Source organism: Neolamprologus brichardi, chromosome 15 (assembly GCF_056152115.1).
Source record: "Neolamprologus brichardi isolate AB-2024 chromosome 15, ASM5615211v1, whole genome shotgun sequence".
Taxonomy (NCBI): Eukaryota; Metazoa; Chordata; class Actinopteri; order Cichliformes; family Cichlidae; genus Neolamprologus; species Neolamprologus brichardi.
In genome coordinates, this window is record NC_142118.1 from 8,331,796 (window position 1) to 8,343,971 (window position 12,176).

General features: G+C 41.4%; 2 protein-coding genes across 5 annotated transcripts in view; both read left to right on the plus strand.

Moving 5' to 3' along the window:
• The window catches only part of sgk1 (serum/glucocorticoid regulated kinase 1), a 34,866-nt gene extending 27,743 nt beyond the window's left edge, over window positions 1-7,123 (plus strand). For 2 of the 4 annotated variants that reach the window (XM_087851813.1, XM_006797185.3), the window contains 9 exons: window positions 2,828-2,903; window positions 3,118-3,193; window positions 3,301-3,489; window positions 3,606-3,737; window positions 4,532-4,768; window positions 4,888-4,983; window positions 5,112-5,267; window positions 5,350-5,439; window positions 5,640-7,123. In XM_087851813.1, the coding sequence (XP_087707939.1) occupies window positions 2,828-2,903; window positions 3,118-3,193; window positions 3,301-3,489; window positions 3,606-3,737; window positions 4,532-4,768; window positions 4,888-4,983; window positions 5,112-5,267; window positions 5,350-5,439; window positions 5,640-5,807 (1,220 nt within the window). In that variant the 3' untranslated portion in view covers window positions 5,808-7,123. Of the gene's footprint in view, window positions 1-620; window positions 805-2,522; window positions 2,665-2,827; window positions 2,904-3,117; window positions 3,194-3,300; window positions 3,490-3,605; window positions 3,738-4,531; window positions 4,769-4,887; window positions 4,984-5,111; window positions 5,268-5,349; window positions 5,440-5,639 lie in introns of those variants that run through there. The other 2 variants (XM_006797186.3, XM_006797187.3) reach the window with 2 other exon arrangements.
• A 3,614-nt stretch (window positions 7,124-10,737) lies between these two features.
• On the plus strand, window positions 10,738-11,653 carry LOC148098390 (uncharacterized). Its single transcript, XM_087852446.1, has 3 exons — window positions 10,738-10,845; window positions 11,015-11,057; window positions 11,154-11,653. The coding sequence occupies exons 2-3, from the start codon at window positions 11,015-11,017 to the stop codon at window positions 11,651-11,653; spliced, it is 543 nt and encodes a 180-aa protein (XP_087708572.1). The 5' UTR covers window positions 10,738-10,845.
• Window positions 11,654-12,176: the final 523 nt, after the last annotated feature.

Sequence of the window (12,176 nt, forward strand, 5' to 3'; positions counted from 1 at the left end):
CCCTGCTTCCTTTCACTTATCACTGAGATGCCTTATCTCACTCACTCCCAAAGACTCCCAAAGAAAAAGAAATATGGGAAAATTCATGAAAGACACTACCGTAAGAAAATATCAGGATAATGAGAAAGCATTTCATCAATAGACAGGTTAATTAAAGGCCCAAACACGGGCAACAGCCAACTTGCCAACTCTGTGAATTTCTGCATCTTTTTTAATTCTGAGCCCAGCGTGTGAATGACCTCAGGTGGCTGGTGGGAAAACACTGGATATGAAAATGAACTTTTTTTAAAGGGGGAAATGTTATTATTCTTCTACACTTAGCCTTTAACTATAACCCAGCTTTGTAATGCTGTCACAGGGAAGTACAGTCCCAAGTATACAATACAGATGGATGATGAGGATTAGCTCATACTTAATATTAGCCTTACCTTTAAATCCATATCAATGTAAGGTGGAAATAAACATGTGCACGGGGTATTTTTAAATTAAACTTCAAAGTTTAAACGCTTAACTCAAAACTCGAGCAAACTCAAGGGGAGCATTTGAAGGCAGCAAAACCCCCGCCCTCGAGAAAAGTCATGCAACCATGCAACGGAACACAAAACTTGGAGAGTGGAAGGAAATAGAGGCGGGACGTCTCCGCCCTTTTAAAGAAAGAAGAAAAAAAAATGCTGGATGAAGGTCTTCAAGAAAAGGAATGCGGCGTAGTTCGATTACCTCCCTGCCGAGGAGCCAAACCTTTGTTCTAGTAGTGATTGAGATATAGAAGCATCCACATGAAAGACAAAACGACATCTCTGACGTGTAAGTACGCTCAGTATACTTTTGAAAACACCGGCAATCGTTTTACAAAGGAAGAAAGAAAAAAAAATCGCTGTTGTATTTGGATCGTACACTTGTAGGTTGTTTTTTTATACACTTACGGCGCAGGTATGCGTAATAGTTAACTAATGCAAAGCAAGCGCTTCTAACACAGTTTGTACATGTCTGTGTGTGTCAGTGTGTCCTGCGAAGAAAACACAGGCACACATACTTGGTGTTTGTGGGGGGGGGGCTCCCATTCATCCCATAATCCCATGACCTGGATTTATGATGCTCATATCTATTTAATTGTCTTGCTGATAGAGAGTCTCTTTAAAAGCGCAGGTGAGAGCATGGTAAGTCTCTCTTGCAACTTGTTGAGCTCCGGTGATGCTGCAGGTAGACAAAATGAAAACTTCCGAGCTGAAAGGTTTGTTTTCTGTGGAAACTTATTGCAGTGCAGTTTTTTTTTCTTTTGATATTAACTACGGAATTGAGATCTTTTAAAAATGCATTTTGCTTGTGTTTCAAAAATTGTGCGGCGCCACTTTGGTACTTAGATGTCTGTGTTTGGTACTTAGAGTGCGTTTATCTCCGTTCTCCTTACACACAGTGATCGGCGTCTCGATTAAGTGTTTTTGGCCTTCACATGAGATATCATCTTACACACATTCCACGGAGGGGTGCAGATAGAACTTGAACCAGGTGCCTTACATAACCGTGTATAACTGAGCCCGTCTGCTCTTCAAGTGTGCCAGCGCAGAAAACTAATCATTACTAATCATTTTCTGCATTGTTACCCACATTTTTTCAACCCTCATATTCTAATGCTTTGCTTTTTTCTTACTGGTAAGTTAAAAACAGACTGTTTTGCCTCTGTTTTACTTTGGACCGACTGTGTGCAGGAGTTTCACTCTGTACTTTTCCACTACCAGTGGCTTTTCTTGGCATCTGGCCTCCCTCGGCTCAGGCTCTCCCTCTTGTCCTTTGTGTGCCGGGACAGCCTGCGTCACTCCCGACGGTTTTAAAAGAGGAACAGCCAAAAATTGAACTTGATAGTCCTCGTGACGAGGCTATCAAATTATTTGTACTGAACCTTACTGTACACTCAGCGCGAATACACACGGTGCAGGAATGACAGAAATAAACAGGGACTTGTGGAACAGTCACGAATGTCTCGATCAGTTCTGTTTTAGTGTGCACTCATTTGTAAGACAAAGTCCATTCTGTATGCCTGAAACACTAAGTGGCACCATATGTTACGCTGTTTACTGGATACATCTGGATTTCATTTGCCCATAGGGTTTGTGTTTGCAGTTTTTGTGTGTAGTTTGAAAATGTGTTTATTTCATGGTCGGTTCAGACTGCCTGACTCTCGCCTTACTCTCGGGGGTGTTAAAGTTGGAATGGTATTGCACAAACTTATGCAAATACCGGCTTTACAGTGAGTACAGTAGTAGTCACATCTTTTTTTCTGCCTTTTGTCCATGTTTTTGACGCAAGCACAGCTGATGTGCGGCCGTGACGCGTTGGGAGCGCAACGACCGCTGATTTGTCGAAAAACGGGATCGATCGCCTTCTCTTGGTTCACTTACCAAAGCTAAATGTTTACCGAGGATCACGCCCACCCGGGAGGTGGAGTAGGGGGTATGGAGTGTTGTGGCGTATGGGGTGGAGAGAGACAGCTCCTCCCTCTTCGTAGCCCTATGTAAAGCGAGTGCCAGGGCTAAATGGTTATAGTTTGGTTTTTGGCAGTCTGGAATCGCGGAGCTGCTTTTTAACTCATCATGACGGTCATAACAGAAACGCAAGAGCCAGTGCTGACTTACTCGAAGTCTAGAGGGCTAGTGGCATTAGTCACGGGTATGGATAACAACAAGATTTTAATTTATGATTATTATGATTATGATGATGATTATGATGATGATGATGATGATTATTAGTGGAATCTCTATGTTGCTTTTTTCCTTTTTAGTCCAGTGTAAATAATCTTTCCATCCGTCTTCTTTTTTCCATTGTTTTGCAGCTTTTATGAAACAAAGGAGGATGGGTCTGAACGACTTCATTCAGAGGCTAGCCACAAACTCCTACGCCTGCAAGCAGTGAGTATCAACTCACATCTGACTCATATTATTGTTCTGCGCTCAGTGGAGATCGAAACATTGGGAAACCCAACCAAACATTCTAGTTATACTGCATTGAAGAAATATTTGATGTGTGGAATGATGTCAGTCTTTTCATATTAGTGCAAATCTTTGGACATTTGTGTGGAGATGAACTAAGTTTGAACTCGGTGTGGTTGTTGTTGGATTTCAGTTCCGAGGTTCAGTCCATCCTGAACTTGAGTCCTCCTCAGGATCCTGAGCTCATGAACACAAACCCCTCTCCTCCTGTAAGTAAAATGAATTGTGCAATATACACGCATATCCTCTGTTTTCATGCTTATCATACATGTTATGGCTCCAACTTTTTTTAATCATCTCTGTCCTTCCCTCACAGCCCAGTCCATCCCAACAGATCAACCTCGGCCCATCATCCAATCCTTCGGCCAAGCCCAGCGACTTCCACTTCCTCAAGGTTATCGGCAAGGGCAGCTTCGGAAAGGTTTTGCTTGCACGCCATCGCACGGATGACAACTTCTACGCTGTCAAAGTCTTACAGAAGAAGGCCATTCTCAAGAAGAAGGAGGTATGTGTGCTTGCAGACATGTTTTTGAATTTGAACTCGTACACACAAATTGCAAGCATACCACGCAAGGTGTGTTCATGTCAACCCTCCTAATCACCTCTCTTTGTTTCAATCAGGAAAAACACATTATGTCAGAGAGGAATGTGCTGTTGAAGAATGTCAAGCACCCGTTCTTGGTGGGCCTGCACTATTCTTTCCAAACAGCGGACAAACTGTACTTCATCTTGGACTACATCAATGGCGGAGAAGTGAGTTACTAGCTCAACTGCTGACACGCAGAAAGATGGACAGTCTGATCTATTTAATGCTGGAATTAAGGTCGAATAAATTGGAGGATAACTTCGAGATAGAGGAAGAAACGAAAGGGAACAGAGGCACCAGACGTGACCTGTAAACTGAGAAGGAGTTTAAAGGGATAGTAATGCTTTTCCAGATCAGAAACAAAGATGAGACAGAGCAGAGACAGACAGAGGGGATATCCTGTCATGAGAAGAAGAATAGAAGCTGCTGCTCTCTGTTTTTTTTTTTCCTTTTAAACTAAAGGAAACACCTCTCAGGAAATCATCGAGGAGGGGGGTGGGGGTGGTTGGGACAGCAGAAAAAACTGCGGGCCAAAATTAGCAGCGCCATTCAGACTTGGTGTGCCTCTAATCGAGCTAATTTCCTGTGATTGTTGGACGAGCAAAGACAGTGCTGATTAAATATGGGCCTCATCAGGAAGCAGGATGCATTTGCTCTCTTTTTCTCCTTTCTCTCCTTTTCCCTCCATCCTGCTGGTCTCTCACTCCACCTTTGGTCCTCGATTCATCTGTCTTCTCTTGTCAAACTTTTTAAGCCGTCGCCATCCTGCCTCTTAATTTCCTCCCATCCGGTTTCCTTTCTGTCTCTGTCTTTTTTTATTGTAGCTTTTTCGTCCATTAATTTCCTACGCCTCCTTATATATAGAATTCTAACAGTGTAATCAAGTTTAGTTATCAGGAACAAAACTGCTCTCTGCACTTGTTTCAAAGACACTTTTTTTCTGTTTCCCTCTATGTTCCAGTTGTTCTACCACCTGCAGAGAGAGCGCTGCTTCCTCGAGCCCAGAGCCAGGTTCTATGCAGCAGAGATCGCCAGCGCACTAGGATACCTGCACTCACTAAACATTGTCTACAGAGACCTGAAACCAGAAAACATCCTGCTGGACTCCCAGGGACACATCATTCTCACAGATTTTGGACTCTGCAAGGAGAACATTGAACCCAATGGGACAACATCAACTTTCTGCGGTACTCCAGAGGTAAGGAGAAGCTGTCCAGTGTGGCTCTGCTGTTAATTTTTTCTCACAGTTGTCTGTAATAGCTGACCGTTTTAACTTACCATTTCTTATCATCTTTGTTTTTTTTTCTCCCTCTGCAGTATTTGGCTCCTGAGGTGTTGCACAAGCAGCCGTATGACAGGACAGTAGACTGGTGGTGTTTAGGAGCTGTTCTCTATGAGATGCTGTATGGCCTGGTGAGTACTTCTAATCATATTACATTACTTTAAATTGGAATAAAATTAGATATTTGCTGTTGTCTTATTTGGAACACTGGAAATATTACAGGCATTTATGCTAATTTGCTCTTTTATTCTGCCACCAGCCTCCGTTCTACAGCCGCAACACAGCAGAGATGTACGACAACATCCTGAACAAGCCACTGCAGCTGAAACCCAACATTTCCAACTCGGCTAGACACCTGCTGGAGGGCCTGCTGCAAAAAGACCGGACAAAGAGACTGGGCTGCTCCGACGACTTCGTAAGTCTCCATCTCATTTGATCGTTTACACACCACACGTGGCGACGAGCATCATTTAATTGTTTTGTCATTTCTTTTCCAGATTGAAATTAAGAACCACATTTTCTTTACCCCCATCAACTGGGATGACCTCAATGCAAAGAAGATCACCCCTCCCTTCAACCCCAATGTGGTATGCTCCCTTTTTTTAATACTCTGTTAAGCCCTGAGAAGGTCAGCTTTATGAATTTTCACTGTACCCGCTCTTAGTATTTACACAACGTAACTAAAGAGCATGAAACATCCTCACTTAATACATTTCCAACTATGGTAAGGTATTTTAAAGGTTGGCTAATTCCTGCTTGTCTCCCTGCTCCGTCCTCTCTCATGCAGACGGGGCCCAATGACCTGCGGCACTTTGATCCGGAGTTCACAGACGAGCCGGTACCCAGCTCCATCGGCTGCTCCCCAGACAGTGCACTCGTCACAGCCAGCATCAAAGAGGCGGCCGAGGCCTTTGTGGGCTTCTCCTATGCCCCATCTATGGACTCCTACCTATAGGATTTAAACACAGGCACTTATCATAGACACTAGTTTAGACTTATTGGGCATGAAACGAGGCATGCCCGTGGACTTGCATCGTGACCCCACTCAATGTTTACCATCAGAATGATGGACATCTCCGACACCTAACCCCCGCGACAACTCTGCATCTACAAAGACTTTAAACATGCGTACTTTGCCACATCCTCTGCAACTCTTGAATGCTTGCTACAAGAGGATGCCCAGTTGGAGTTCTGATCCTCAAGCTTTTACTTTCACTACCTGCAGTCCCCTTTCAGCCTTCAGTTGTTCATCTATTTCCTGATAGTGGAGGTCGTTTGCACACAGGACTCAGGCAGCTTAAAAGCTCCCCTTGATCCCGACGCCACGAGATACAAGCACACGTCCAGGCTCCCACCTTTTTCAGAGAGGAAGGCCGGACCAGGCCCAGAGAAGATTTCCATTTTCATCTCTGTAGCGAAAAAAAACCTTCCCTCTTGAGATTTCTGCTACCACCTGTGAGGACCTTACCTTTTGAGCGCGAATGAGTAGCTTGGAGATGACATTCATTTTGGTGCTTTAGTTTCTTTTCATGTACTTTCCGTGTGTTTTGAAAAGGGAGTTATTTAAAAACCGAATGTTACAGAGAGACAGATGGGCTAATTTAATTTTTCTACAAGGTGCCTTTATATATTTTTTTCTCTCCATCAGAACTTACATCATTTGAGTTTGACTGTGTCGACACTAACATCAGAGTTTTATCCGCTCTGCACCTGATTTTTTTTTTGGTTTTGTTGAAGTCACTATCGAGGAAAGATGTAGCACTAAGTTAATCCAATTCTTCTGTCTTTAACATGTGACACGTTAGAACTCGAATGATGTTTCACGTCTTCTTTTGCACATAAAACAACAATGCTGATAGATAGATGGAAAGAGAGCGCACTGCTGCTGCTAGGTGGCGACGAGAGGGATGTGTTGTGCAATGTTTTGGGGAGAGCTGCTCGCCGACCGCGTTCCCCCTCATTCCTCCAGTCTTCCACCCACCACGCAGTAATGTTAACGGCGGCCCGCGGACGGGCTGACACTTTAACTGAACATTCCATTTTAATATTGCTGTAATGCAGTTTGACGGTATTTAAGTTTGTTTGTATATTTGGAGTTCTGTGTACTAGTTTTAATGTATATTCAACAACAAAAAAATGACTAAAGGTATGCTTAAATATGTATACAGTATGTAACAATGTTAAATGTACTGTAAATTGTAAAAATTGTTTAAGATTTACGTGACCATGTTCGGTTTGCAATAAAAGTTTAACTTTATTACACCTTACAAATGTGTTATTAAACGACTTGTGCACAGAAAAGCTTAGCTGATTCCCCTTTGACTTGAAATGTCTTTGCCTCTACAGAAAATAAGTACTTCAGAGTTAAAGAAAAACCCAGCATGAAGAAACATTTACTAGTCCTGGTTGGAACACATTTGAACTACTGAATGTCCCACTTTAGGGTAGAATGAACTTTATCCTCCTCCATGCGTCAGCAGCCTTACACAACAGTGACTATGACATTCAGCTGTCTGTCTGGGTGTGTGAAGGGTCAAAGTATTTGCTAATAAAGCCAGTACAGGTTAAATAAAAGTCAGTGCACCCATGAGCAATGCTTTGCTTTGAACTAGAAAACAGGAACATAGGTGAGAGGCATTTTGTTCCAGTGCTAATAAACGAATATTAACAAAATAAACTAACAGGTTGGCATGCTGATGAGCTACTATGTCCTTCTGCTAGAGTTCAAGGTTGTGTCAGTACTCAATAACATCCAGGGGATTGTTGTGAAGGTGAACCCTGACCTCCATTTTCCTTTGAGGGGAAGAAAAGGAGAAAGAATTGGCCACCAGAGACAAGTGCTATAAGGGGGTAGAGGTGGCAAAAGTACAGACTTTCTTTACTTAAGAAGGAGTACAGATACCTGGGTTAAAAAATACTCCAGTAAAAGTTGATGTTTTTTTATTCCATTAAAAGTGAAATAGTACAGGCTCTGAAATGCACTCAAAGAAAGAAAGTAAAAAGTATCTTCTTGAAGGACAATTATACGAGCTATTTCTGTACAAAGTTAACTGAGCCTTGTGCTATATTAATATGTTAGTAAAATAATATTGCTACATGAAAAACCAAGAATTATTCAAATTTAAATTCAAATTCTAATGAATCTGTTATGTGTTAAAATTCCCTTTACTGAACCCTTTACTTCAGCAGGTTGGAAAACCCTAAGATTGGCTGAAGTGGATCAGCATAGGGAAAAGAATTACAGCTCACAATAACTTCTAATGTGAGCTCCAGCAGATTTTCTTTGTGTACATGGCGTGATCAGCTCACCTGCTGCTCTTTGTGGATTTACACAACTGAATTAAGCAAGATGTCAGCAGTTTCACAAGCTATCATTGCTGATGTCCATCCCCTACCCGGACACTATACTGTTTATACTGCCTTTACACCACACAGTATAAAGTAAGAATTCACCGAATTCATCTAAGCATCATCAGATTATATACAAATTAATCTCTGCTACACTTGCTGTAACCTAAATCTGACTATCAGCACCTCAGCCACTGTGCACCAGTCCAACACAGCGCTTCACTGTGAATTCACATCAGTACTGCAAACTAACCTGTTTATCTTGCACATAACTATTAAACAGTATTTTCATGCATCATTTGAGTAACATAACATTAGTGTAACTTTGTTTGTTTTGCAGGAACGTTTCACAAAATGAAAATGCATAATTAATCAAAACGCATCATATATAAATCCATCGTGTTATTAAAATTATGACATCACACGTAAGCCTTAAATTTGCCATTAATCAAGCGTCACTGAGAAGTTCTTATCTTTATATATAAAGTCTCTCCTTTCTGTCTTCCTACATGTTTCTACATCTCTGAGTGAAGTTATCGCGCACTCATTTCTATCCCTGTGAAATACAGCAGCTGGACCTTTAGTTACCAACCTCACGGTGTGTGAGGCAGAATGCACACAGACAGTTTGTGTGTTTGCTGATGTTTGTTGAGCTGATAGAAACATCTGAATCTGAAGTGCCACGGCCACAACTTATGGACACCTGGACCTCTTCAGGGCCTACTTTAACCCCCGAGTATAAACGCTATAAATGATACCGTTTAACCTAACGTAACAAGCCTGTTAAAGAAGCAGAAGGTACAGATATCTGTTTAAAAATGTAGGAAATAAAAGTAAAAAGTTTTCAAAAAAATAAATACTCAGTTAAAGTGCTGATACATCAAAATTCTACATAAGTACTCCTCTGTAAGGGGGCTCAGAAATGTTTCCTGGTTGGTTTGTACCAACAGATTGCCATGTTGGCCTGAAATCTTACATGCACACATTTCAGAACCACATGATGTCAGGATTTTTTGGATAAAGCAGAATTAGACAATCCTGATTTGTCTTTTGCAGATGCTACTTTCCTAACAGGTTATCACACAAGCACATTTCTCTAAATCCCTTTAATCTCTGTGAAATACTCAGAATTCAATCCCCGTATACTGTACGTGGCATTTGCAACTAATTTTTTTTGTCTCATTCATTTGTTCTTCCTGCTGTATTGAGCAGACTGTGATGACGCTGCCTCTGCTGAAATAGCCATTGTCATGCACTGCCATCTGCTGGCTAAATTTCTGAGCTACAGGTGCCAACATCGTCTTTGTGGTTGGTCAGACGATGCTTCATTATCACCTGGACAATGTTTTATCAGACAGAATGATGTCACAGCTCTACAGAGAACTTCATTGAATTCAGCTTGTGCACTGGGAGCCAAACAAAAGGTAAGGACTAGAAGGATGACTTAAACAAGTAACAAGAAAGTAGAGAGAAGGCTGAAGGAGGTCAAAACTATTAATTTATGACTGTAAAAACCTTTGTTATACAATACTGTGTAAACGTTTTAAGTAATCACTCATTCCTTTATATTTTGCTAGGGAAATATGGGAAATACATGCAGGAGTTTGCTGAAACATGCAAACATAAATGGCTCTGGGGAGGCCATGATAGTGTTTCATTATGTATTTGTCTATCCAGGTATGCTTTACTGTAGTGATGGGTGCTTTACTGGGCGGAGCTCACCTGTGGGCTCCTGCCCTTGGCCCACGCACCTGTGGCTCATCACCTGAGAGTGTTCCAGCTCCTTTATAAGATGGCAGCTCTGTGTTTCGTCGCTGGACCGTTGCCGACCCTCATTCCCTGGACCAACCCCTGTGTTACCTGAGTGATCGAGTGTGCGAGGAGTGGAGTAAGCCATGGTGTTTTCTGTGGAGTGTGAAGAGGAGCGTGAGGAGTGGACGGAGTGTGTGTGGACTTTCAGCGTCTTTCCCCATTTGTGTGTGGACCCCCGGAGCCCGGCTTTCCCCTCACCTTTGTAAATAGATCACCTGGTGTTGCTGTAATAAAGACTCTTGTGTTTTCAAAACTTAGAGCCTGCGCGTGAGTCCGTTCAGTCCCGTTGTGACACTGAAGAACTATGGCTCAAGACCACTTTAAAAATTACAAGAAATTCTGGCCCCTTGGAAGCAAAATATAAATAAAATAAAGGGTGACTCAAGATTTTGCACAGTATTATAGAAAGTATTACAGAAAAAAATTAAAGATTACAACCCATCCATAACCTCTGATGTTTTAGCTTTCAGGGTAATGGTTAAATAATGTACAGGAAATGTGTTGATTGCTTATTTTTGTTTGAGATGTGTTTTAACTAAAAACATTTTTTCCTCTATTAAAATGAAACGTTTGGTTTCAATTGGCAGTCCTTAAGAAAGCTTACATAAGCCCTGATGAAGGCCATCAGAGTTGGCCTTCCTGAGATGGAATTTCATGGAACACTCGTGGGATGGAATTCTAGTCATTCTTATGACATTATAGCTATTGCACAGTTACAATGCAGGTTTAAATGTTGCAACTGAAACTTATTCTTCACTTCAGCAACAAGCAGATAATCACGCAGCTGAACTAGGATGCTTTCATAGAGCAATTTCTCAAAAAAAAAGAAGAAGGTGAGTTTAGGGGAACTGCTTTATAATTACACTTAACTTCGATGCTGTAACATTGATAGCTGATGGTAGATATTTAAAGTGAGATTTTTGAGAGTGGCCTAGAGTAGAGCTGGGAAATGTACTGCTTAACTTGAATAACTTATTTCTTTGTGGTATCTTTAAATCTCAGATGATGGGACAAGGAGATGGGGCCCATGCTCAGCCTAATGAGGGTAAGAACTTGATCTGTTATTGCACAAAAGAAAAGTAATATAGTGTTGAAGTTTATTTTGATCAGCTGTGACTTTGTTAACTGATCTTTCATGTAGAGCAACCACATGAAACGGCTGAAGATGGTGACGGGGTAGAGAGGTACAACTTCATTGAAAATCCCGTGTATCCGTTTATAGCCATTATACCACGTTCCTATGCAGCTGCAAGACCTCTGCAGCTTCCCAACAATGACAATGATGATCACATCGATCTGGACAATTTCTTCAACGTTCATTTTGAAACTGATGACAACAACGCTGATGCTGAAAATGACCACAATAACAGCGATATTGAACATGACCACAATTATGGCGGTTATAATTTTGCCGATGATAATCAAAATGCTGACAGCAGCAACGATGAAGAAGAACGCAATGAAGGTCATCAAGATGAAAATGCCCTTGCTGCTGCTGAAGCTGACTATGAAGTCAACCCGGATGCAGGAGAAGCAGAGGAGGATCTGCTTCCTAGAGGATTTAGGAGACGGTTTAGAGAGGAAGACAGTGAAGATGAGATAAGTCCTGCTAGCAAACATTTCCGTCGTCACAGTGACTGAATGGAACCTTTTTTTTTTAATAAAAATGCATCTTCTACTCAGTTGTCTTTTGATTAAAGGCGAGCACTGCAACACCTTTGTTTTTAAAAAGAGATAAAACTGCTTTTGTAAAACCAAATTACTCTGGCAGAATAGAGGTACCAAGGTATGGGAGTATTCTGATATTTAACCTCCTAGGACCTGGCGTCCACATATGTGGACATCACATTTTGGGTTGTCTAGACCAAAATACAAAATTTTGCTCTACAAGGGCCTGATATCGACATACGAGGACATTATACTGTCACTGTTCTATCGAAATTTAAAATGAATGTCCTCATATGTGGATCTCATTTTTCTCAGAAACAAAAATTAGATTAAAAAAAAAAAAAATCATGTAATTCTTTGTTTTTACATTCATCAGGTCCCAATCAGCCCAAATAGAAAAGAGAAATTAAAAATGCATGCCATGAAAGAGTTCAGGTCTTAGGAGGTTAAACACAATCAATGTGCCATCCTACTAAAAACAACTTTACACGTAAAC